The sequence below is a fragment of the Dendropsophus ebraccatus genome, chromosome 9 (genome assembly GCF_027789765.1).
Source record: "Dendropsophus ebraccatus isolate aDenEbr1 chromosome 9, aDenEbr1.pat, whole genome shotgun sequence".
Classification (NCBI taxonomy): Eukaryota; Metazoa; Chordata; class Amphibia; order Anura; family Hylidae; genus Dendropsophus; species Dendropsophus ebraccatus.
In genome coordinates, this window is record NC_091462.1 from 9,989,624 (window position 1) to 10,016,191 (window position 26,568).

Here is a 26,568-nt window from a genome sequence, read left to right on the forward strand (position 1 = left end):
GGCCAGAGTCATTTGTTGGCGAGCACCGGACACACACTATGCCGGCTGTAATCAATCATTCCTGGCAGGGCAGGTGAAAGCTCCAAGCCAGCCACCTTGAATCCCAAAGAGGTATCACAGGAGAGAGAGAGAGAGCAAGGGAGATGAGAGACAGAAGAAGAAGGAGGAGAAGACAGAGAGCGAGAGGAACAGAAAGGAAGAGAGAGAGGGAAGGACTGAAGAAATGGAAAGAAAGAGAAGAGGAGAGGGGAAGACAGAGCAAGAGGAACAGGAAGAGAGAAGGAAGGACAGAAGAAATGGAAAGAGAGAGGAGAAGAGAGGGGGAAAGGAAAAGTGGAAGGAGAAAGGGGAAGTGAGAAAAAGACAGAGTAAGAGGAAAAGAAAGAGGGAGAAAAGAGAGATGAAGAGAAGGGAGGACAGAGAGCAAGAGGAAAAGAAAGAGAGCGGGAAGGACAGAAAAGGTGAAAGGAGAAGAGAGGGAAAGAGCAAGAAAAAAAAATAGAAAGGAAGAGGAAGAGAGAAGGACAGAAGGGAAAGAGAAAAAAGGAGAGATGAAGAGAGGGGGAAACAGAGCAAGAGGAACAGAAAGGAAGAGAGAGAGGGAAGGGCAGAAAAAGTGGAAGGAGAAAGGAGAAGAGAGGGAAAGAGAGCAAGAGGTAAAGAAAGAATGGACCTGAGAAGGGAGAACAGAAGAAAGCAAAAGAGAGAGGAGAGGAGTGGAATAGAGGGTAAGAGGAACAGCAAGAAAGGACAGAAGAAAATGTAATAGGAAGACAGCAAGGGGAACAGAAAGAGAAAGGATGAGTGAAGGGAGGGCAGAAAAAAGGAGAGGAGAGAGAAAGGAAGACAGAGTAAGAGTAAAAGAAAGAGAGGAGGACAGGCAAAAGGAAAAAAGAGAGAAGAGGGGAGAAGACAGAAAGCAAGAGGAAGGAGAGGAGACAGGAGAAGAGGGAGAGAGGAGACAGAAAGAAGGAACTAGGAAGCAAGAGGAAGATCAGTGCTCGTTTACTGAGAAATTAGACCGGCCGACTATCGGGCAGGGGACATTGCTAATGATGTCCTTACAGCCCTTGCCTTTATTATAAAATAACAACTCACCTTACCATGTTCCTTGGTGTCCTCGGGCCTTCCCCAGTGTCTGCAGCTCTGCCTTCTCTGCACTAACCGGCCACTGGCCGCTCAGTCACTCAGACACCAGAGAAGGCCCAAGGACAGCAGGGAACGTGGTACGGTGAGTTATTACTTTATACCACAATCATCAGTCGTCTGCCGTGTATTACTATTACACCTAGTGGTCGGCAGCCGATGCTTTTAGGTCCGGACCTAAAGAAACAAACATCCGATGATCACTTTATCGGCTGATCGTTCTCTCTATATAGGCTAGAATAGGTCCCATACTGTCCACCATTGCAGATAGTATCACAACACAAAATACAGATGTGTGCAAGCAGCAGTAGAGAAAAAGTCTTCAAAATCAGATTTATTAAGTATTAAGGCAGATTGATATGTGAAGACTGTCTAGTCCTGTGCTTCCCAACTCCACTCCTCATGGCTACCAACAGGCCATGTTTTGAGGATATCCCATACAAAGTATACCTGTGAGAACACCTGATGCACTGAGTATAATTATATCACCTGTGAAATACTAAGGAAATCCTCAAAACATGATCTGCTGGTGGCCATGTGGACTAGAGTTAAGAAGCACTGGTTTAGTCCAAGTTTACACCAGCTATTAGTTGTTTACTTCAATCTGGAACCATGTGACAAATTTACCAAAAAGGCCACATTTTTTTAGTCATGGGGAGAGAAAGAGAAAAAGCAAGAAAGAAAAAGGAACGCAGAAGAAGGTAAGAACAAGAGGGGGGGGGGGGGCAAAAGAGAGAAAGGGGGGAACAATAAAAGGGAAGGAAAAGAGCGGCCAAAAAAGAGTGAAAGAGGACAAGAATGAGCTAGAGGGAGAAATATAGAAAAGGAAAGAGCAACAAGAGTGTGAGCGGATAATTGAGCAATAGAAAGGAAGAGAGGAAAGTAAAGGAGAACTCCGGACTGGGGTGCAGAGTTCCAAGGAGGATGAAAGAAGTAACCTCTCCGACTCCAGCACTGATGCCAGTATCCTACAGCTCCGGTCCCCCAAAGATAGACCCGGGACGTGATGTGCCAGACCCGCTCAGCCAGTCAGCAGGCGTAGCAGGGTCCCATGACACGTGATGTCCTAGGTCTCCAGTCACACTAGGAAGTGGCCAGGGACTGAAGCTATGAGATACAGCACTGGAGGGGGAAAAAGGGAGAGAAAAAAGCAAGAGGAAGAGACAAAGAGCTGAAGTAATAGTAAAGAGAAAAAGATTTTTTCATTGCCTATTTCAGGTGATTTTTCACACTGTTTGTCGCTGTACCGTCATGTGTACCTGCGCCACATTTATCTAAATCACACACAATGTGTTGCGAATTTACACATCAAAGCCATATATGCAGTAATACATTCTCTCCATGTCTTTCTGAAGCTTGCTGTGTGCACCCGTAACGGACCAGAAAAAGCCTTCTCCAACACTATGAATGTCTTTGTATGCAGATCATAAGGCATGTGCAGGTGCTCGAGATACCAGCGACAATGTGCTGTACACCAGTGCTAATCTATTTCAGGCCTCACCAACAGGTCATGTTTTGAGGATATCCCATACAAAGAACTCCAAAGATAATACATGATGCCCAGTGAAATACTAACGAAATCCTCAACACATGACCCTGAGGCCTGAAATTAAGCACTGCTGTACACCACCCTCACCTCCACCACTGAAACCTATTCCATGACGCTTCCAATGAAATAACTCTCTAGTGCCACCTGCTGGAGGCAGCTTCCTAGTAATCCACTGTCCAGATGTAGTTCTGAGGGTCTCCACAAAGAGAAACATCACTTCCTACACTGAGGCTTGGTTCACACTATGGAATCCGCACGGATAAATTCTGAAGGATTCCCTCGCTCGTATCCGTTCACAGCAGCGTGTATTTCCGCCGGAATGGTGTCTATGGCACGGTGGAGACGTGCACGGCCGTGAGTGGGTACGAGCGACGGAATCTGACGGAATTTATCTGTGCGATTCAATAGTGTGAACCCAGCCTAACAGAATAAAGACTGAAAGTTCCTTCAGATTTTAAGAGTAGAGCAGCATGCACATCATTCAGTCTGTTAAAATGGAGTCTACAAGGTCATCGGTGCCTGTTCTGTGAATGCTCCGACACTGTTCCATGGGTTTTGTTTAGGAGGGGAAATAAAAAGTAGCTTGCAAAATTTGACTTGTTCCCCTTCTACCACCCTATTTATACAGGACAGCCCAGGTTTCTTCCCATAGCAATGTGCAGATTCTGCACAAGGAGAGATATCACGCTGATGTGCTCTATTAGGGTATACGCACACAGAGTAAATGTTGCGGATACCTCCACAGGGATTCAGTCGCTCATCCTTGTGTGCACCTGCTTAGCTCTTTGCTCATCCCATAGACTCCATTTTATGGTTGGGCAGATTCCGCTGTCCGCCCATGTCAATTCTTTGGGCAGACAACGGAATCGACGTAAGCATAGAATGGTGCCTATGTGACGGGCGGAACTTCAAATGGGAGCGCGTGGGGGTGGGGGTGAGCGATGGAATCTCCGTGGAGTTATCTGCCACATTTACTATAAGTGCATATACACCCTCTACAGTTCAGCCAATACAGTTTAATCCTTGCTTGCCCATTTTTTTTTCATTTCATTTTCATCTCTTTACTTGCTGGCCACCCTCTTGTCATAACAGGGTGGGCAGCACGTAATAATATGTTGTCATATAATTCTCTTCAGCAGTCAGTGGGTTTGACCCCACTAATCTTAACAAGTCCTTGTGACACCAAATCTAAGGACTTTACATTTCTTATTGATGTCCCTGTGACAGGTACTAAGTGTAGAAACCACCCAACCATATGTGGGACAGGTGTCAGCACTGAGGGTGATGGGAGGAGCAGTGGATATTACTCTATTAACATCCAATAAATTATAAAACAGAATGTGATGTTGCAGCAGCCATTGGTCATGTGACGGCGCTCGCTGGAGATCCTGGCTGCATGCGTCTGATGGTGGATGAAGGGGGCATCAGCTACAGACAGGTAACAAATGGCAGATGTTTTATTAGCAGATACAGAGCACAGGAACAGGATGATGCAGATGACATCTGTACACAGCGTATATCTGCCCTGCTGCTCAGTCCGTGTGATGAGGAGGATGGTGACGACATGGACCATACATCAGAACACCGCCTCACATCAAACAGTCACAAAACACGCCGGGCCTCCAGAATGCTCTGGCTTGGTGGGGGAGGGGTGACATGCACGTTGTCCACTGAGCCCATAACCAGGGGTCACAGCCTTCATAACGTCCAGTAACGTCCTCAGTACAAAGGGTTAAACCTGCAGAAGAGGCAATCACAGATTGCAGTAACTCCATCTCCAGGGATCATCTCCCTCATCGTAATCGCCATCTCCTCAGTCCCGGTGAGACTTCTCTGTCAGCGATTTTCTCTCGTACTGAAACGGCAGATAAGACAGAGAATTAGACACAGACAAGATGGAGGGAGGGGGTGCAACATGTACAGCACAAAACCCACCATCTCCAGCTGACGTCCAATGTTTCCCATAGTGATCCCACCGGCAAAAAATATACAGGGCAGCCACGAGCGCACATACAGGAAATCTGGAGACGTGTACCTGCCAAGACAAGATGGCGTCAGACAACAGTGCACAAAGACACAGGAGACAAGCGTCAGGCAGCACTTACTGGTACACTCCGTTATACACCAGCAGCTGGGACACCAACGTGGCAAAGAAGGCAATGCCGATCCCCAGGCCAAGGCCGCTCCGTGACCTGTCAAATGTCCACCACAGCCCAATGGACAGAGCAGCCAGGGTGAGGGAGAGCTGCATGTTATTGGCAAAGTCCACCTTCTGATGGAGGAGTCAAGGAGAAACAACCCCAGAATGACCCGCCCATACTACCGAAAATGCCCCATGTGCACATCTCTTCTAGGGGTGCACAACCCCAGAATGACACAAATGTGCAACAGCTAGAAGAGACCGTGTACATGACCCACATGCCTAAAGGGGTAGTTCACCAAAAATGTTTTCTTTCAAATCAACTGGAGCCATAAAGTGCCAGACACAGTGCTCTTTGCTGCCACCTCAGTTCATATCAGGAACTGTCCAGAGCAGGAGAAGTTTTCTATAGGGATTTGCTGCTACTCTGGACAGTTCCTGACATGGACAGAGGTGGCAGCAGAGAGCACTGTGTCAGACTGGAAAGAATACACCACTTCCTGCAGGACATACAGCAGCTGATAAGTACTAGAAGAATTGAGATTTTTTAATAGATCTAAATCACAAATCTTATGCACAAGTTAATTTGAAAGAAAAAAAACTGTTAAACTACCCCTTTAACTTCATGCCCCCTAGTTTAATGCTTTAGGAAACAACTATAGATACCCCAATACCAGGGAAATACCAGCTCCTACTCTCATTCTCCTCCTCTCATTCTGTATCATTAACAACACTATAGTTTTATGCCATCGGTGACAACTTTTCTGGGCAGAGTAATGGTAGCCATTAGAGTTGTCAATCACAGATTAGGAAGGATACAGCGCTGGCGTGGTTGATCCCCACGAACACGGCCACACAGCGCATGACGCTGGACCATTCTCTCTTGAACTTGTGTGGTTCCCCCAGGTGTCGGTCAATACACGGATACAGGAGGCCGATGGCAGCTGTAAAGGCAGAACATGAGCGCTGATCCTGGTGACTCAACAATGGTGGGCACTCCCCTAAGGTAACCAATACCTACCTGCAGCCGTCCCACAGCAGAGCGGCACCCACCAGGCCGAGGAGAAGAGGCTGGAGAGCACGTCCGGGGGGAAGAGCGTCACATTCCTCTGAACCTGCAGGAGATTCAGAACCAGCGCCAGGAAGACCCCGATGAGGAAGAGCAGGAGGCCGCGCAGCAGCAGGTTCATCCTGTGACCGGGGCCCCGGACATCTTGTCTGTCACCCATCACCTGCAGGGGCCCCGAGGAATCACCAACCCTACACAGCCAGGGAATCAATGGGGAGGAAATCAGCACCTTATCCAGACTATATACAGTATATACGGCTGCTGTTATACAGAGGGAGGTGTGGGGTTATATACAAGATGGCTGCAGTTATACAGAGTATATGGGGTGGATGCTGTTATACAGAGGGTGATGGGATATATACAAGAAGGCTGAACTTATACAGAGGATAGTGTAGGGGTATATGGGGTGGATGTTATACAGAGGAAAGTGTAGGGTTATAAAGGGGTCAGTTATAGAGGTTGATGGAGGATTATATATTAGAGAGCTACTGATATAGAGTGATATAGCATACAGAGAGAAGCTGCTGTTATAGCAAGCAGTATAAAGGTTATATAGAAGACCGCTGTTATAGAGGGTAGGGACAGATGTACATAGGGGACAAATGTTATACAGATGACGGAGTAGGGTTATATAGGCGACAGCTACTGTTATACAGAAAGTGGGGTTATATAGGCGACAAGTGCTTTTATAGAGAGAGTGGCATATGGTCATATAAACGACAGCTGCTATACAGAGGGTGGAGTAGGGTTATATAGGGGACAGCTGTTATACAGAGGGTGGAGTAGGGTTATATAGGGGACAGCTGTTATACAGAGGGCTGTGTAGGGTTATATAGGGGACAGCTGTTATACAGAGGGCTGTGTAGGGTTATATAGGGGACAGCTGTTATACAGAGGGTGGAGTAGGGTTATATAGGGGACAGCTGTTATACAGAGGGTGGAGTAGGGTTATATAGGGGACAGCTGTTATACAGAGGGTGGAGTAGGGTTATATAGGGGACAGTTATACAGAGGGTGGAGTAGGGTTATATAGGGGACAGCTGTTATACAGAGGGCTGTGTAGGGTTATATAGGGGACAGCTGTTATACAGAGGGTGGAGTAGGGTTATATAGGGGACAGCTGTTATACAGAGGGTGGAGTAGGGTTATATAGGGGACAGCTGTTATACAGAGGGTGGAGTAGGGTTATATAGGGGACAGCTGTTATACAGAGGGCTGTGTAGGGTTATATAGGGGACAGCTGTTATACAGAGGGTGGAGTAGGGTTATATAGGGGACAGCTGTTATACAGAGGGTGGAGTAGGGTTATATAGGGGACAGTTGTTATACAGAGGGTGGAGTAGGGTTATATAGGGGACAGCTGTTATACAGAGGGTGGAGTAGGGTTATATAGGGGACAGCTGTTATACAGAGGGCTATGTAGGGTTATATAGGGGACAGTTATACAGAGGGCTGTGTAGGGTTATATAGGGGACAGCTGTTATACAGAGGGTGGAGTAGGGTTATATAGGGGACAGCTGTTATACAGAGGGCTATGTAGGGTTATATAGGGGACAGTTATACAGAGGGCTGTGTAGGGTTATATAGGGGACAGCTGTTATACAGAGGGCTATGTAGGGTTATATAGGGGACAGTTATACAGAGGGCTGTGTAGGGTTATATAGGGGACAGCTGTTATACAGAGGGTGGAGTAGGGTTATATAGGGGACAGTTATACAGAGGGCTGTGTAGGGTTATATAGGGGACAGCTGTTATACAGAGGGTGGAGTAGGGTTATATAGGGGACAGCTGTTATACAGAGGGTGGAGTAGGGTTATATAGGGGACAGTTGTTATACAGAGGGTGGAGTAGGGTTATATAGGGGACAGCTGTTATACAGAGGGTGGAGTAGGGTTATATAGGGGACAGTTATACAGAGGGTGGAGTAGGGTTATATAGGGGACAGCTGTTATACAGAGGGTGGAGTAGGGTTATATAGGGGACAGTTATACAGAGGGTGGAGTAGGGTTATATAGGGGACAGCTGTTATACAGAGGGTGGAGTAGGGTTATACAGGGGACAGTTGTTATACAGAGGGTGGAGTAGGGTTATACAGGGGACAGTTGTTATACAGAGGGCTGTGTAGGATTATATAGGGGACAGCTGTTATACAGAGGGTGGAGTAGGGTTATATAGGGGACAGCTGTTATACAGAGGGCTGTGTAGGGTTATATAGGGGACAGCTGTTATACAGAGGGTGGAGTAGGGTTATATAGGGGACAGCTGTTATACAGAGGGCTGTGTAGGGTTATATAGGGGACAGTTGTTATACAGAGGGCTGTGTAGGGTTATATAGGGGGCAGCTGTTATACAGAGGGTGGAGTAGGGTTATATAGGGGACAGCTGTTATACAGAGGGCTGTGTAGGGTTATATAGGGGACAGCTATTATACAGAGGGTGGAGTAGGGTTATATAGGGGACAGTTGTTATACAGAGGGTGGAGTAGGGTTATATAGGGGACAGCTGTTATACAGAGGGCTGTGTATGGTTATATAGGGGACAGTTATACTGAGGGTGGAGTAGGGTTAAATAGGGGACAGCTGTTATACAGAGGGTGGAGTAGGGTTATATAGGGGACAGCTGTTATACAGAGGGCTGTGTAGGGTTATATAGGGGACAGCTGTTATACAGAGGGTGGAGTAGGGTTATATAGGGGACAGCTGTTATACAGAGGGTGGAGTAGGGTTATATAGGGGACAGTTGTTATACAGAGGGCTGTGTATTGTTATATAGGGGACAGCTGTTATACAGAGGGCTGTGTAGGGTTATATAGGGGACAGCTGTTATACAGAGGGCTGTGTAGGGTTATATAGGGGACAGTTATACAGAGGGCGGTGTACGGTTATATAGGGGACAGCTGTTATACAGAGGGCTGTGTAGGGTTATATAGGGGACAGTTATACAGAGGGCTGTGTAGGGTTATATAGGGGACAGCTGTTATACAGAGGGCTGTGTAGGGTTATATAGGGGACAGTTAAACAGAGGGTGGAGTAGGGTTATATAGGGGACAGCTGTTATACAGAGGGCTGTGTAGGGTTATATAGGGGACAGCTGTTATGCAGAGGGCTGTGTAGGGTTATATAGGGGACAGCTGTTATACAGAGGGTGGAGTAGTGTTATATAGGGGACAGCTGTTATACAGAGGGCTGTGTAGGGTTATATAGGGGACAGTTATACAGAGGGCTGTGTAGGGTTATATAGGGGACAGTTATACAGAGGGCTGTGTAGGGTTATATAGGGGACAGTTATACAGAGGGCTGTGTAGGGTTATATAGGGGACAGTTATACAGAGGGTTATATAGGGGACAGCTGTTATACAGAGGGCTGTGTAGGGTTATATAGGGGACAGTTATACAGAGGGCTGTGTAGGGTTATATAGGGGACAGTTATACAGAGGGCTGTGTAGGGTTATATAGGGGACAGTTATACAGAGGGCTGTGTAGGGTTATATAGGGGACAGTTATACAGAGGGTTATATAGGGGACAGCTGTTATACAGAGGGCTGTGTAGGGTTATATAGGGGACAGTTGTTATTAGTGATGCACGATGCACCGAAATATCGATACTACTATCGATATTTCGGTCAGAAAAACGGTTCGATACCAGGATTTCCTGGTATCGATACTTCATGTTAATCTGCATAATAGCGCAGATTAACATGAAGTATGGTGCAGAGAACACGGCCGGCAGCTACCTGAGCGCCGGCCGTGTTCTCTGTGTGCCGCCCCCCGCCCCCTGGTGTCCCCTCCTCCGCCCGCGCGCTCTCCGCTCCCGGCGGCGCCAAATTTAAATAGCCGGCACACAGCGATCGCTAGTGCCGGCTATTTGCAGGGGTCCTCAACTGGCGGACCGCGGTCCGAACCCGGACAGCGGAGGCCAGCTGTCCGGACCCCTGGTCAGACCTCCTAACCGCCCCGGATCCGGTCCGTCCCGGGGCGGTTAGGAGGTCCCGCTCCCCACCGCACTGCCCCCCGCCCCATAGGTGGACTGTCCTTAGATGTCAGTACGCCTGTGGGGCTGGGGGCAGTGTCGGTCCGGCCCCCGGCTGATACGCGCTCTGTAGGGATGTCCCGGGGATTCCCCAGCAGAGCGCGCACCACAGACCTCAGTGTACGCTGCCGGCCTGTCCTTCCCGGAAGTGCAGGCCGGCGGCGTACGCTGAGGTCACTGATGCGCGCTCTGCTGGGGAATCCCCGGGACATCCCTACAGAGCGCGTATCAGCCGGGGGCCGGACCGACGGGAAGAGACGAAGACAGCCGCAGCGGGGAACGAGGTGCTAGGTGAGTTGTTTTTGTTATTTTTTTTTTTTCTGTCTGGGGGGCATCTACAAGGGGAGAGCGCACAGGGGGCTATATACTACAGGGGGGACCTCACAGGGGGCTATATACTACTGGGGGGAGCGCACAGGGGGCTATATACTACAGGGGGGACCTCACAGGGGCTATATACTACTGAGGGGGCTATATACTACAGGGGGGACCTCACAGGGGCTATATACTACTGAGGGGGCTATATACTACAGGGGGGACCTCACAGGGGCTATATACTACTGAGGGGGCTATATACTACTGGGGGGACCTCACAGGGGCTATATACTACAGGGGGAAAGCACAAGGGGGGCTATATACTACTGGGGGGAGAGCACAGGGGCGCTATATACTACTGGGGGGAGAGCACAGGGGCGCTATATACTACTGGGGGGAGCTCACAGGGGGCTATATACTACAGGGGGACAGCACATGGGGGGGCTATATACTACAGGGGGAGCTCACAGGGGGCTATATACTACAGGGGGGAGCTCACAGGGGGGCTATATACTACTTGGGGGGAGCTCACGGGGGCTATATACTACTGGGGGGAGCTCACAGGGGGCTATATACTACAGGGGGAGAGCACAGGGGGGCTATATACTACTGGGGGGAGCTCACAGGGGGCTATATACTACTGGGGGACAGCGCACAGGGGGCTATATACTACAGGGGGAGAGCGCACAGGGGGGCTATATACTACTGGGGGGAGCTCACAGGGGGCTATATACTACAGGGGGAGAGCGCACAGGGGGGCTATATACTACTGGGGGGAGCTCACAGGGGGCTATATACTACAGGGGGAGAGCGCACAGGGGGGCTATATACTACTGGGGGAGCAACAGGGGGCTATATACTACTGAAGGAGAGCGCACAGGGGGGGCTATACACTACTGGGGGAGCAACAGGGGGGCTATATACTACCAGGGCAGTCACCCCCTTTGTACCTAATATCAAAGGCCTGGTGAGAGAGAAAAAAATGCCAATTTTCCCGCTAATAAGCAGCAATTCTGTATATAAATAGTTGAACGTTTGTGACAAACAGTGGCGTAGCTACAGGGGTCGCAACGGTCGCAGTTGCGACCCGGCCCGCCAGCCAGGGGGGCCCGGCTGGGCCCCCCATGCCACCTTGCTGTGTCCCCGAAGCTGCTTGCAGTGGCGTAGCTACCGGGGCCCGCGAGGCCCCCCCCTTGCCACTGCACTGCTCCCCTCCCACTCCCTCTTGTGACCGCAAGCAATGTTTTGCCTGCGATCACAAGAGGCGGCTGGGACGGGGCCGGCTGACGTGCGGGGCTGGGAGCATCAGGTAGGCAAAAAGACAGGTCCCGCGAAGCTCCGCCCCCTCCGCGGGAAGCCCCGCCCCCGCCGCGAGAAGCCCGCCAGCGCGCGTGACTAGAAGACTAGAGGAACCATTCAGGTGAGTAAAGATTTTTTTGTTTTAAAGGACATGATGAGGGGTGTAGTGGTATGGTGGTGGAACAAGAGGATGATGGGGGTGTAGTGGTATGAGGATGGAACAAGAGGATGATGAGGGGTGTAGTGGTATGAGGATGGAACAAGAGGATGATGAGGGGTGTAGTGGTATGGTGGTGGAACAAGAGGATGATGGGGGTGTAGTGGTATGAGGATGGAACAAGAGGATGATGAGGGGTGTAGTGGTATGAGGATGGAACAAGAGGATGATGGGGGTGTAGTGGTATGAGGATGGAACAAGAGGATGATGGGGGGTGTAGTGGTATGAGGATGGAACAAGAGGATGATGAGGGGTGTAGTGGTATGAGGATGGAACAAGAGGATGATGGGGGTGTAGTGGTATGAGGATGGAACAAGAGGATGATGGGGGTGTAGTGGTATGATGATGGGACAAGAGGATGATGGGGGTGTAGTGGTATGATGATGGGACAAGAGGATGATGGGGGTGTAGTGGTATGATGATGGGACAAGAGGATGATGGGGGTGTAGTGGTATGATGATGGAACAAGAGGATGATGGGGGTGTAGTGGTATGAGGATGATGATGGAACAAGAGGATGATGGGGGTGTAGTGGTATGAGGATGGAACAAGAGGATGATGGGGGGTGTAGTGGTATGATGATGATGGAACAAGAGGATGATGGGGGTGTAGTGGTATGATGATGAAACAAGAGGATGATGGGGGGTGTAGTGGTATGATGATGAAACAAGAGGATGATGGGGGTGTAGTGGTATGATGAAACAAGAGGATGATGGGGGTGTAGTGGTATGATGATGATGATGGAACAAGAGGATGATGGGGGGTGTAGTGGTATGATGATGATGGAACAAGAGGATGATGGGGGTGTAGTGGTATGATGATGAAACAAAAGATGATGGGGGTGTAGTGGTATGATTATGATGGAACAAGAGGATGATGAGGGGTGTAGTGGTATGATGATGAAGGAACAAGAGGATGATGAAGGGTGTAGTGGTATGATGATGGAGGGCAGGAGGATGAAAGGGGTAGTAGTATGGTGATGAAGGGGCAGGAGGAGGGGACAACATGGGGGGCATCTGTAAGGGGGATAAAATGGGGGGCCATCTTTATGGGGGATAACATGGGGGGGCATCTATAAGGGGGAAACATTGGGGGGGCCATCTATAAGGTGGACTACATGGGGGGTGTATACAATAGGGCATGCACAGAGGGGGATATGTACTATAAGGGGATCACATAGTGTCAGGGCTAGCTACTAAATGAGGGTGTAAAGGGGCCAATACAGATGTGCAGTGTGTATAGAGATGAGTATGGTGTCAGTGTGAGGAGACTAATATGTCTGTCTGGCAGATTCTGTGGATTCGTGGCTCAGACGTTCTCATAATGGCCCAGGGCAGATGGAGAAGAAGATGAAAAGGGAAGAACTCCGATCAGAGAAGACGTCCCCTGTGAGTCACTTGATATAACTGCACTGTAATGTATATGGTGTATAGAGCCTGTGTGGAGCTGCATCCACCTCTATATGACTGGATGAGGTGATATTGGTCTATGTACAGAGGATTATATTCAGTAGCAGTGGTGGTGTTAGTCAGTATGTGGTGGTATTAGTCAGTAGCAGCAGTGGTGTTAGTCAGTATGTGGTGGTATTAGTCAGTAGCAGCAGTGGTGTTAGTCAGTATGTGGTGGTATTATTTGTTGTTATCTGGTACTGTGTTTTATTGGATTTAGTATACTGGATTTGGTCAGTAACAATATGGTGGTGATGGTTGTGGTGTGGCAGTAATATTTCCCCTTGTGTACTGGTAATATGGGTCTCAGTAAACAGGATTTGTTTAGTAACAGTATGGCGGTAATATGTACGGTGATAATATTTCCTGTATACTGGTATTATTGGTAATATCAGTCTTGAGATATATATCTACCAATAGCATCGAGAAAGGGGGGGGGGGCCCAAGTTGACCTCTTGCACCAGGGCCCAAGAGACATTAGCTACGCCCCTGGTGACAAAGTAACAAAACACGTTTCCTACTGATGTTCAGCTCGGACCTTCACCTGACAATAGACCCCGGTAAGTGGACCCTCACTAAAAGTTGTTGAGTACCCCTGCCCTAAAGGGTAGATGCCGACAGCGGCATTTAACCCCTGCAGAGCCGCTCCATATGCAGCACGAGTCTGCTGCATATGGATCGGCCCCTCACTGCTTATGACTGCGGCCCGCAATCCCGCGGGCGGCAGTCATTCAACCATTCCAAATACGGGACCCGCCGGTGCTGCGGCAGCGGTCCCTTACACCAGCCAGTTCCCCAACCTCCGGGTCCACAATCCTGTCGCCGCCCCTCCATTCCCGCGGGGCCCACCGATACAGTGGCACAACAACTCCCAGAATACCTTCTTGTGGGGAGTTGTTGTTCACAAGGAGGCATGCTGGGAGTTGTTGTGCCAGGAGGCTGCTAATGCATTACAACTCCCAGCAGCATACCTCCTTATGCACTACATCCCCCAGCATACCTCTTTGTGCACGAGGAGGCATGCTGGGAGTTGTAGTGCACAAGAATGTATGCTGCACAGAGTTGTGTCAGGAGCTGCACAACTGCAATTCCCAGCATACCTCCTTGTGCACTACAACTCCCAGCATACCTTCTTGTGGGGAGTTGCAAAGCACAAGGAATTATGCTGGAAGTTGTTGTTCACCAGGAGTTATGCTGGGAGGTGTAGTGCACAAGGAGGTATGCTGGGAGATGCAGTTGCGCGGCAGCAGCCTTTCAAAACATCCCAGCATATCTTCTTATGCACTACAACTCCTAGCATACCTCCCTGTGCACTACAACTCCCCACAAGAAGGTATTCTGGGAGTTGTTGTGCACAGGGAGGTATGCTTGAGGTTAGAGGGGAATAAAAAATGTAAAAAAAGTGTTTTAAAATAAAACAAAAAATAAAGGTTCTAATAATCCCCCCTTTTCCCTTTTTAAAAAAAAAAAAGTAAAAAAAAAGTAAAAAAAAAAAAAAAAAAAAAAAGAACATACATGTATCCATTACATGTGAATTGTCCGAACTATAAAATGTAACAAAGTGATCAAGAAGTCACATAAATAAAAATGTTGTGCATGGGGGGAACATATCTGTAGTCAGGGAAAAGGGAAATTATATTTGTATTTTTACGTGTTTTTTTCTCAAACTTTTTATTTAGTATCGAATTGGTATTGAGTATCGAAATCCGAAAGCTGGTATCGGTATCGAACTCAAAATTTTGGTATCGTGACATCCCTAGTTGTTATACAGAGGGCGGTGTAGGGTTATATAGGGGACAGTTATACAGAGGGCTGTGTAGGGTTATATAGGGGACAGCTGTTATACAGAGGGCTGTGTAGGGTTATATAGGGGACAGTTATACAGAGGGCTGTGTAGGGTTATACAGGGGACAGCTGTTATACAGAGGGCTGTGTAGGGTTAAATAGGGGACAGTTATACAGAGGGCGGTGTAGGGTTATATAGGGGACAGCTGTTATACAGATGGCTGTGTAGGGTTATATAGGGGACAGTTATACAGAGGGCTGTGTAGGGTTATATAGGGGACAGCTGTTATACAGAGGGTGGAGTAGGGTTATATAGGGGACAGCTGTTATACAGAGGGCTGTGTACGGTTATATAGGGGACAGCTGTTATACAGAGGGTGGAGTAGGGTTATATAGGGGACAGCTGTTATACAGAGGGCTGTGTAGGGTTATACAGGGGACAGTTGTTATACAGAGGGCTGTGTAGGGTTATACAGGGGACAGTTGTTATACAGAGGGCTGTGTAGGGTTATATAGGGGACAGTTATACAGAGGGTGGAGTAGGGTTATACAGGGGACAGTTGTTATACAGAGGGCTGTGTAGGGTTATATAGGGGACAGTTATACAGAGGGATGTGTAAGGTTATATAGGGGACAGTTATACAGAGGGTTGTGTAGGGTTATATAGGGGACAGCTGTTATACAGAGGGCTGTGTAGGGTTATATAGGGGACAGCTGTTATACAGAGGGCTGTGTAGGGTTATATAGGGGACAGCTGTTATACAGAGGGCTGTGTAGGGTTATATAGGGGACAGCTGTTATACAGAGGGCTGTGTAGGGTTATATAGGGGACAGTTATACAGAGGGCTGTGTAGGGTTATATAGGGGACAGCTGTTATACAGAGGGCTATGTAGGGTTATATAGGGGACAGCTGTTATACAGAGGGCTGTGTAGGGTTATATAGGGGACAGCTGTTATACAGAGGGCTGTGTAGGGTTATATAGGGGACAGCTGTTATACAGAGGGCTGTGTAGGGTTATATAGGGGACAGCTGTTATACAGAGGGCTGTGTAGGGTTATATAGGGGACAGCTGTTATACAGAGGGCTGTGTAGGGTTATATAGGGGACAGCTGTTATACAGAGGGCTGTGTAGGGTTATATAGGGGACAGCTGTTATACAGAGGGCTGTGTAGGGTTATATAGGGGACAGCTGTTATACAGAGGGCTGTGTAGGGTTATATAGGGGACAGCTGTTATACAGAGGGCTGTGTAGGGTTATATAGGGGACAGCTGTTATACAGAGGGCTGTGTAGGGTTATATCGGGGACAGCTGTTATACAGAGGGCTGTGTAGGGTTATATAGGGGACAGCTGTTATACAGAGGGCTGTGTAGGGTTATATAGGGGACAGCTGTTATACAGAGGGTGGAGTAGGGTTATATAGGGGACAGCTGTTATACAGAGGGCTGTGTAGGGTTATATAGGGGACAGCTGTTATACAGAGGGCTATGTAGGGTTATATAGGGGACAGCTGTTATACAGAGGGCTGTGTAGGGTTATATAGGGGACAGCTGTTATACAGAGGGCTGTGTAGGGTTATATAGGGGACAGCTGTTATACAGAGGGCTATGTAGGGTTATATAGGGGACAGCTGTTATACAGAGGGCTGTGTAGGGTTATATAGGGGAGAGTTATACAGAGGGCTGTTTAGGGTTATATAGGGGACAGTTATACAGAGGGCTGTGTAGGGTTATATAGGGGACAGCTGTTATACAGAGGGCTATGTAGGGTTATATAGGGGACAGCTGTTATACAGAGGGCTGTGTAGGGTTATATAGGGGACAGCTGTTATACAGAGGGCTGTGTAGGGTTATATAGGGGACAGCTGTTATACAGAGGGCTGTGTAGGGTTATATAGGGGACAGTTATACAGAGGGCTGTGTAGGGTTATATAGGGGACAGTTATACAGAGGGCGGTGTAGGGTTATATAGGGGACAGTTATACAGAGGGCTGTGTAGGGTTATATAGGGGACAGTTATACAGAGGGCTGTGTAGGGTTATATAGGGGACAGTTATACAGAGGGCTGTGTAGGGTTATATAGGGGACAGCTGTTATACAGAGGGCTGTGTAGGGTTATATAGGGGACAGCTGTTATACAGAGGGCTGTGTAGGGTTATATAGGGGACAGCTGTTATACAGAGGGCTGTGTAGGGTTATATAGGGGACAGTTATACAGAGGGCGGTGTAGGGTTATATAGGGGACAGTTATACAGAGGGCTGTGTAGGGTTATATAGGGGACAGCTGTTATACAGAGGGCTGTGTAGGGTTATATAGGGGACAGCTGTTATACAGAGGGCTGTGTAGGGTTATATAGGGGACAGCTGTTATACAGAGGGCTGTGTAGGGTTATATAGGGGACAGTTATACAGAGGGCTGTGTAGGGTTATATAGGGGACAGCTGTTATACAGAGGGCTATGTAGGGTTATATAGGGGACAGTTATACAGAGGGCTGTGTAGGGTTATATAGGGGACAGTTATACAGAGGGCGGTGTAGGGTTATATAGGGGACAGCTGTTATACAGAGGGCTGTGTAGGGTTATATAGGGGACAGCTGTTATACAGAGGGCTGTGTAGGGTTATATAGGGGACAGTTATACAGAGGGCTGTGTAGGGTTATATAGGGGACAGTTATACAGAGGGCTGTGTAGGGTTATATAGGGGACAGCTGTTATACAGAGGGCTGTGTAGGGTTATATAGGGGACAGCTGTTATACAGAGGGCTATGTAGGGTTATATAGGGGACAGTTATACAGAGGGCTGTGTAGGGTTATATAGGGGACAGTTATACAGAGGGCTGTGTAGGGTTATATAGGGGACAGTTATACAGAGGGCTGTGTAGGGTTATATAGGGGACAGTTATACAGAGGGCTGTGTAGGGTTATATAGGGGACAGTTATACAGAGGGTGGAGTAGGGTTATACAGGGGACAGTTATACAGAGGGTGGTGCAGGGCAGTATCGGGTATACTCCCAACAGGGAGCAGGTACGGCTGTTTTATGATGCATGAGGGTCTCTGTCTCTCCCCGAGTATCTCACCTGTCCCCGTGTTTGTTTCAGTCACCCGGAAGTGTCAGTATTCCTTTATGCGTTCCACCCCTCGAACTCACTACGACCCGCCTCTTCCTGTCAGTATGATTTGATGACGTGTTACTCGCTTCTCAGTCGTAGTCTGTAATCAAATGACAATTCTATTACTCACTAGAGGCCGCCTTGTGAATCAGTCCGTCCCTAGCTGCGGCGCCATCTTGAGTGTGACCGTTACGTTGTCCACATGGTATTTCGGTCTACAATAAAATGGATTCTACTGACCGGTAGTGGAGTCCCAGGTGCACTGTGTACCGTGTAGCAGTAGGACCCTTTATTCTATGGGTTCTCTCAGTGACTTATCCCCCTGCATCCTCACTGACTGCACAGTAAAACCTAGAGGAAGGGAGGCTGTGACTTTGTGACCAGTGAAGCGCCATAGATACCAAACATGGCTGCTGTAACTTGGAAGCACACTGAGGAAGTGAGAGAAGCTCATGTGTTTTTCGACGATGTGTATGGACTAATGTGACAGGAAGTTCTCAGGTCACTGTCAGCAGCTGGTAATGTGGATATACCAAAGTGTTTTACAGAAGGAGACATAATGGTTCAGGCATCAGGCTACAGCTGGTAGAGTTCACACAGAGGCCGGACAACAGGTCCACCTGCAAGAGGCCATGTTCTTTCAGTCTCACCAGTGGCAGCAGCAAGCTGTGTAATAGACACCATTACGTCTTTTCCACGGATGAGACTGTAAATTGCCTGGTTTCCACAAGTCCTTGTTCAGTCTCTCCATCTGAGGACATCGGTCCTCGTTCAGTCCCACCATCTGAGGACATCAGTCTAGCTTCAGTCCCTCCATTTGAGGACATCAGTGTGGCTTTAGTCCCTCCATCTGAGGACATCGGTCCTTGTTCAGTCTCTATTTGAGGACATCAGTCCTTGTTCAGTCCCTCCATCTGAGGACATCAGTCTGGCTTCAGTCCCTCCTTCTGGGGACATCAGTCCAATTTCAGTCCCTCCATCTGAGGACATCAGTCCTTGTTCAGTCCCTACATCTAAGGTCACCAGTCCTTGTTCAGTCCCACCATCTGAGGACATCAGTCCTTGTTCAGTCCCTCCATCTGAGGACATCAGTCCTTGTTCAGTCCCACGATCTGAGGACATCAGTCCAACTTCAGTCCCTCCATCTGAGGCAATCAGTCTGGCTTCAGTCCCTCCACCTGAGGATATCAGTCCTTGTTCAGTCCCCCCATCTGAGGACATCAGTCTGGCTTCAGTCCCTCCATCTGAGGACATCGGTCCTTGTTCAGTCCCTCCATCTGAGGTTATCGGTCCTTGTTCAGTCCCTCCATCTGAGGACATCGGTCCTTGTTCAGTCTCTCCATCTGAGGACATCGGTCCTTGTTCAGTCCCTCCATCTGAGGACATTGGTCCTTGTTCAGTCCCTCCATCTGAGGTTATCGGTCCTTGTTCAGTCCCTCCATCTGAGGACATCGGTCCTTGTTCAGTCCCTCCATCTGAGGACATCGGTCCTTGTTCAGTCCCTCCATCTGAGGACATCGGTCCTCGTTCAGTCCCTCCATCTGAGGACATCGGTCCTCGTTCAGTCCCACCATCTGAGGACATCAGTTTAGCTTCAGTCCCTCCATTTGAGGACATCAGTGTGGCTTTAGTCCCTCCATTTGAGGACATCGGTCCTTGTTCAGTCTCTATTTGAGGACATCAGTCTTTGTTCAGTCCCTCCATCTGAGGACATCAGTCTGGCTTCAGTCCCTCCTTCTGGGGACATCAGTCCAATTTCAGTCCCTCCATCTGAGGACATCAGTCCAATTTCAGTCCCTACATCTAAGGTCATCAGTCCTTGTTCAGTCCCACCATCTGAGGACATCAGTCCTTGTTCAGTCCCTCCATCTGAGGACATTAGTCCTTGTTCAGTCCCACGATCTGAGGACATCAGTCCAACTTCAGTCCCTCCATCTGAGGCAATCAGTCTGGCTTCAGTCCCTCCACCTGAGGATATCAGTCCTTGTTCAGTCCCCCCATCTGAGGACATCAGTCTGGCTTCAGTCCCTCCATCTGAGGTTATCGGTCCTTGTTCAGTCCCTCCATCTGAGGACATCGGTCCTTGTTCAGTCCCTCCATCTGAGGACATCGGTCCTTGTTCAGTCCCACCATCTGAGGACATCGGTCCTTGTTCAGTCCCTCCATCTAAGGACATCGGTCCTTGTTCGGTCCCTCCATTTGAGGACATCGGTCCTTGTTCAGTCCCACCATCTGAGGACATCGGTCCTTGTTCAGTCCCTCCATCTGAGGACATCGGTCCGTGTTCAGTCCCTCCATCTGAGGACATCGGTCCGTGTTCAGTCCCTCCATCTGAGGACATCGGTCCTCGTTCAGTCCCACCATCTGAGGACATCAGTCTAGCTTCAGTCCCTCCATTTGAGGACATCAGTGTGGCTTTAGCCCCTCCATCTGAGGACATCGGTCCTTGTTCAGTCTCTATTTGAGGACATCAGTCCTTGTTCAGTCCCTCCATCTGAGGACATCAGTCCAATTTCAGTCCCTCCATCTGAGGACATCAGTCCTTGTTCAGTCCCTACATCTAAGGTCATCAGTCCTTGTTCAGTCCCACCATCTGAGGACATCAGTCCTTGTTCAGTCCCTCCATCTGAGGACATCAGTCCTTGTTCAGTCCCACGATCTGAGAACTTCAGTCCCTCCATCTGAGGACATCAGTCTGGCTTCAGTCCCTCCACCTGAGGACATCAGTCCTTGTTCAGTCCCTCCATCTGAGAACATCTTGGTAGCAGTTGCAGAATTTAGAGCCTCCCGGTACCGGAACTATTTATGAGCCTCTAGTTCTGTAGTAGCTGATCATAGAGCCACCATTCCCCGATGTCTCTCCAATAAGCTGCTACTTAATGTCAGCCATTTTGTACCAGCTCTGTCCCTTACATCTAATTTACTAGACGTTAGGAAGCTTCTAGTTACTATTGGGATAGAGGTTGGCCAATTACCTACTGGACCCCTGTGTAGTTGTACAGGTGGCACTTATCATACGTCCACCCAGCTTGGTAGTATGAGGTGATGCTCCAGTTGTAGGGCCAAGAGATGTCTAATCAGTCCTAACCCAGCCTCCACCATAAGGCTGGAGACAAAAGCAAGATGTGGATCTACCCGTCATAACACACTCAGAAGTTTGTAGGATCCAGGAGTCGCAGCAGGTGTCGGGGTGTCCTCTTTTTCTGTATTGATTGCCCATTGCCCTGGCTATTCTGAGGCTTCACAGCCAAACTTCTTATCTTTGCCAAGTGACTGACTAATAATAGACCCTTTCTCTCCTCACCTTCACGACGGCACCACAGGAGTTAACTCTTGCCATAGGGACAGGAAAAGCACACAGCGAGAGGTTAAAAGCCCCTCCCCTTCCCCTAGACACCAGTGCTTTTCCTGTCCCTGAAGGGCAGGCACGAGAGGTGTGGGGGATCCGTCGGAAGATGAGGAGATCCCCTCGAAGAAAAAAAATAAATAAATTCCCTCCTTACCAGAGGGATCGATCGGGTTCATCCCCTTCCTTCCCTGGAGGCAGCTGGTGGGGGTAGGGGGAGGCCCGCTCGCGCGCGCCATCCTCCGGGATTGGGCCGCGGTCTTCAGCTCTCCCTTGCGGCGACTCTACCAGGTCGGGCTCCGGTAAGCGTGCGGCCTTCTCAGCGTTTGCCGCGGCCTACTTCCGGTTACGGCTAGTTCCGCCGGAAGTGGGGCACGGAGTCCTACGTGCGTCCCCACGTGACGTAACGTGGCGCGCTGACGTCACATGCGAGAAGCTGATGCTCCGGCCGCCGACAGAAACGCCGGGCGGTGCATTTAAAAGACAGGCTTCTCTCTGCGGGTCGCCCGTCCTGAGGTCTGCTTCCAAGATGGATTCAGCGGCATCATCTGCAGACATGCCTTCGCACCCGCCAGCGGCGGTAAGTGTGCCATTCTATGCTACACTGGGGGGTTGTGGTGCAATTGTGTTTTCCACCTATGTCAACCCTCTCTCTATCTGGGTGCCCACCTGCTGTTTTCACTAGGTGTGGGGCTTCCTCATTCTCCTGCCATGATTCTAAAGCATCTGTTCATGTCTAGGAGAAAGAAGCCACTCAGAAAGAGAAGGAGAAATCCAGACCTCCTCCACCACCTGCAAGGAGATGTCTTAATTGCAATACTAGATTACCATCATCATTTAAACGGAACATCTGCACATCTTGCATAAATGAATTCATAAAAGAGGATAGATCATCTTTTCTGTCTGATATAAGGCAAATGATCAAAGATGAGATTAAAGGTTCTAATCCAGTCGCTCAGCCGGTGGCTATAGCTCCTGCTCCAGAACCAATGATAAATCCTCTCCCTCCTCCGCGGGTTGATCCTCCTGCTCCCCCGGTTGAAATCACTCCTACAATGGTGGTTCCAGGATGTTCGGGATCCTCAGTGTCTTCCATTACATATAAAAGACACAGGTCTCCATCTTCCTCCTCAATATCTGAAGTGGAATCAGGCCAGGTTTCTGATTCTGGGGTTCGATCTGAGGCTTCGGACACCCAGGAAACAAGAAAAAAGTATTTCTTTCCTTCTGAACGGATTTCCCCTTTACTAAAAGCAGTCAGAACTGCATTAAGTATCGAGGAAAAGGAGGAGGAGATCTCGGCCGCAGACCAGTTATTTGCGGGTCTTAAGGCAAAGAAGAGATTCATAAAACCATAAAAGAACTAATTTCAGATGAATGGAAAAAACCCGAGAAGAGGATGTCAGTTCCCTCAGATATCAGGCGACGTCTTCCCTTTGATTCTGAGGAAACTGAGGAATGGGAGGTCCCTCTGGTGGACGCCCAAGTGGCGAAAGTCTCTAAAAAGACTATTTATTTCATTTGAGGACTCCACACAACTTCGCGATCCGATGGATCGAAAGGCAGAGAGCTTATTGAAAAAGTCCTGGGAGACGGTGACTTTTTCAATCAAAAACAATAAAGCCGCTACCTGTGTGGCGAGAGCATCGCATGTCTGGGTCAATCAATTAGAAGAACATCTGAGGAGTAATACCTCAAGAGATAAAATAATTGACTCCCTTCCTCTCCTAAAAGATGCCATTGGGTTCTTAGCAGCCGAGGCTATACGGGTCGCTGCCAAAGATGGAGCCTTAATTAACTCGGCCCGACGGGCCTTATGGCTGAAAGATTGGACGGGAGATAATATCTCCAAATCCAAACTTTGTGGACTACCCTTTGAGGGCAAATATGTTTTTGGGTCAGCCTTGGATAAGCTTCTAGAAAAATCATCCGACAAGAAAAAGGCTCTCCCAGTGGAGAAAACCCAAAAGAAACAGGAGCAGACTCAACGTCCTAAATATCAGGACAAATATAAAGGGAAATCAAAAAGAGGCCGTTGGAGCTATTCCAAAGGGGGCAAGAATTCTAATATTTTTTTCAAGCCCCGTGATGGAAAAGACAAACAATGACATAGCTCCAGTCGGGGGGAGACTGTCCAAGTTTTGGGAGTCTTGGACAGAGATCACAAAGAATCAATGGATTATAGATGTAATCCGAGAAGGATACCGGATAGAATTTATCCAATCTCCTCCCGAAAAGTTCAGAATCTCCCAACAATCCTCTCTATCCCTTCAGTTGGAACTTATTCAAAGTGTGAGGAACTTGATAAGCTCCAAGGTAGTGATCCCGGTCCCAGTGAAGCAACTAGGGTGTGGGAAACTACTCGAATCTATTCTTAGTTCCCAAGCCCAATGGGACCTACAGACTCATCATCAACCTAAAACCTGTAAACAAATATGTGAGATACAGGAGGTTCAAGATGGAGTCAATAAAAAGTACAACTCCACTAATCCCAACAGGCGCCATGATGGCGTCAATCGATTTAAGAGACGTGTATTACCATGTCCCGATTCATCCATCCTCCCAAAAATACCTAAGGTTTGCCATCAAGATTGACGGGAAGGTACAACACTTTCAGTTCTGCGCCCTTCCTTTCGGGATCTCGTCAGCTCCACGCATATTCACCTGCATCATGAGCGAGGTAATTTCCTATCTACATCTGCAGGGTATCAACGTGATTGCCTACTTAGACGATCTTCTTCTAGTGGAAAACTCTTCACGAAAGCTTCTAGAGGATCTATCTCTTACCAGGAACCTCCTTCTCTCGCTGGGATGGTTCCTGAACGACAAAAAATCAGACCTCAACTCAGGTACAGAAAAAATCTTCCTGGAAATTCTTCTAAACTCAGAGAAACAGATGTCTTTTCTTCCATCAGAGAAAGAGGTCGCTGTCATGAAAAAGATAAAATTGTTCCGCAGGAAGGAAGCATGTCGTATCAGGGAAGCCATGTCAATTCTGGGATCAATGACCGCATGCATTCCAGCAGTACCATCGTGCCAGGCACACTCCAGACCTCTGCAGTTCCAAATTCTCTCATCTTGGAACAAACAAAAGTGGGGACTAGACAAGATAATGAAGATTCCGTTATCAGTCCGTCAGTCTCTGAACTGGTGGTTAGACCCAGTCAATCTGAGGAAAGGTGTTCATTGGAACCCAGTTCCAAAGAAGATTCTTACCACAGACGCAAGCATGTCAGGTTGGGGTGCGAAGGTGGACTCTTTTCTATACCAGGGCACTTGGTCTCAGGAAACAGCCGGAAGATCATCCAACTACAGGGAACTCCTTGCGGTATGGATGTCTTTGCAACAGGCCAAAGATACCTTGCAGAGATCTCATCTTCATGTCCTCTCGGACAATGTAACAGTGGTTGCGCACTTAAGACACCAAGGGAGCGCGAAACAAAACTCCCTCCGATATATCTCGGACAAGATATTCCGGTGGGCAGAAGAGAACCTCCTCTCAATTACAGCCACTCATCTCCGGGGAATAGAAAATTCCCAGGCAGATTATTTGAGCAGGCATGTCATATTGCTGGGGGAATGGAGCCTGAAGGATTCAGTCTTCAAGATGATTACGGGGGAGTGGGGCTCACCACAGGTGGACCTCTTTGCGAACCACAGGAACAAGAAGACAAGGAACTTCTTCTCCCTTCAACCAATTGGGAAACCATTAGGAATAGACGCATTAGCTCACCCCTGGACCTTCAACCTGGCCTATGGGTTCCCACCTGTTCCCCTAATACCCAAGGTATTACAAAAGATCCTAAAGGAGGAGGTGACAGTAATATTAATAGTCCCATTCTGGCCCAAAAGAGCCTGGTTTGGGATGCTGAAGAAGATGGCCCTGGAACCTCCTCTGCTTCTGCCGTCAGACCCGGACCTTCTACATCAGGGTCCACTTCTCCATCCAGGACTTGCAAATCTAAAACTTTCAGCATGGATCCTGAACGGGAGATGCTTAGAAGCAAGGGGCTTTCAGATACAGTAATTTCTACCATCCAGAACAGCAGGAAACCAGTGACCTCAAAAATCTATTTGAAGATTTGGAAAGTCTTTAATTCCTGGTGCCCGACTAAACCGCCCTTTCCTGCTAATCCCAACATCCCGCTTATTCTGGATTTTCTTCAGGCAGGCCTAAACAAAGGCTTAAAACCAGCCACCCTCAAGGTACAGATTTCTGCCTTATCGGCAATCTATGATTCCAACATTGCTGACAATAGATGGGTGAAAAGATTTATGAGGAGTGCAGTCAGACAGAATCCTCCTATAAAAAATTTACTTCCCCCCTGGGACCTAAACATTGTACTGGAAGGTCTGACTCAACGTCCCTTCGAGCCATTACCAGAGTGTGACCTAAAATTTCTATCATACACGGTCGCTTTTCTTGTAGCAATTGTGTCAGCGAGAAGAGTAGGAGATGCAGGCATTTACTATTAGAGAACCCTACTGCCTGATCCAAGAAGACAGAATTGTCTTAAAAACAGATCCACATTTCTTACCGAAGGTAGTAACCTCTTTTCACAGATCTCAAGACGTCGTTCTTCCCTCCTTTTGTTCTTCACCAAAAACTGACCTGGAACAAAAATTCCATTCCCTTGATGTAAGAAGAGCAGTCTTACATTACCTTAAAATATGTGAACCTTGGAGAAAAGATCAATCACTTTTTATTCAGTTCCAAGGGAAAAACAAGGGCAAAAAGGTGTCAAAAAGCGTGTTAGCCCATTGGATAAGAAACGCTATAATTGAAGCTTATAGTCTACAGAATTTACCATCCCCATTGTTGGTCAAAGCCCATTCCACCAGGGCTATAGCAACAACATGGGCAGAGAAGGCATGTGCATCTATCGAACAGATCTGCAAAGCAGCCACCTGGTCTACTCCACATACCTTCACGAGACACTACCGGCTACAGCTACAACGCAATGAAGACCTTGTGTTTGGTAGGAACGTTCTACAAGCTGTGGTCCCTCCCTAAGGTAATTTGTTGGTATTACTCCTGTGGTGCCGTCATGAAGGTGAGGAGAGAAAGACGTATTAGTCTTACCGGTAAGACGGTTTCTCCAAAACCTTCACG

At 48.4% G+C, this 26,568-nt stretch overlaps 1 protein-coding gene across 1 annotated transcript; it reads right to left on the reverse strand.

Moving 5' to 3' along the window:
* Nucleotides 1–4,124: 4,124 nt before the first annotated feature.
* On the reverse strand, nucleotides 4,125–18,182 carry INSIG2 (insulin induced gene 2). The gene is made up of 6 exons (XM_069985053.1): nucleotides 18,077–18,182; nucleotides 5,857–6,095; nucleotides 5,655–5,779; nucleotides 4,801–4,967; nucleotides 4,631–4,730; nucleotides 4,125–4,550 (listed from the first exon to the last, which is right to left on the reverse strand). Exons 2-6 carry the CDS (start codon nucleotides 6,062–6,064, stop codon nucleotides 4,509–4,511), a joined length of 642 nt encoding a protein of 213 aa, XP_069841154.1. The 5' UTR covers nucleotides 6,065–6,095; nucleotides 18,077–18,182; the 3' UTR covers nucleotides 4,125–4,508.
* Nucleotides 18,183–26,568: the final 8,386 nt, after the last annotated feature.

Excerpts from the sequence above, each read along its gene's own strand:
- INSIG2 (XM_069985053.1), bottom strand. The coding sequence starts at position 6,064 with ATGGGTGACAGACAAGATGTCCGGGGCCCCGGTCACAGGATGAACCTG. Across the intron at positions 4,968-5,654 it reads GGATCAACCACGCCAGCGCT|AAGGTGGACTTTGCCAATAA; the intron begins GTATCCTTCCTA and ends CTCCTCCATCAG. Across the intron at positions 4,551-4,630 it reads TTGGACGTCAGCTGGAGATG|TACGAGAGAAAATCGCTGAC; the intron begins GTGGGTTTTGTG and ends CTGCCGTTTCAG.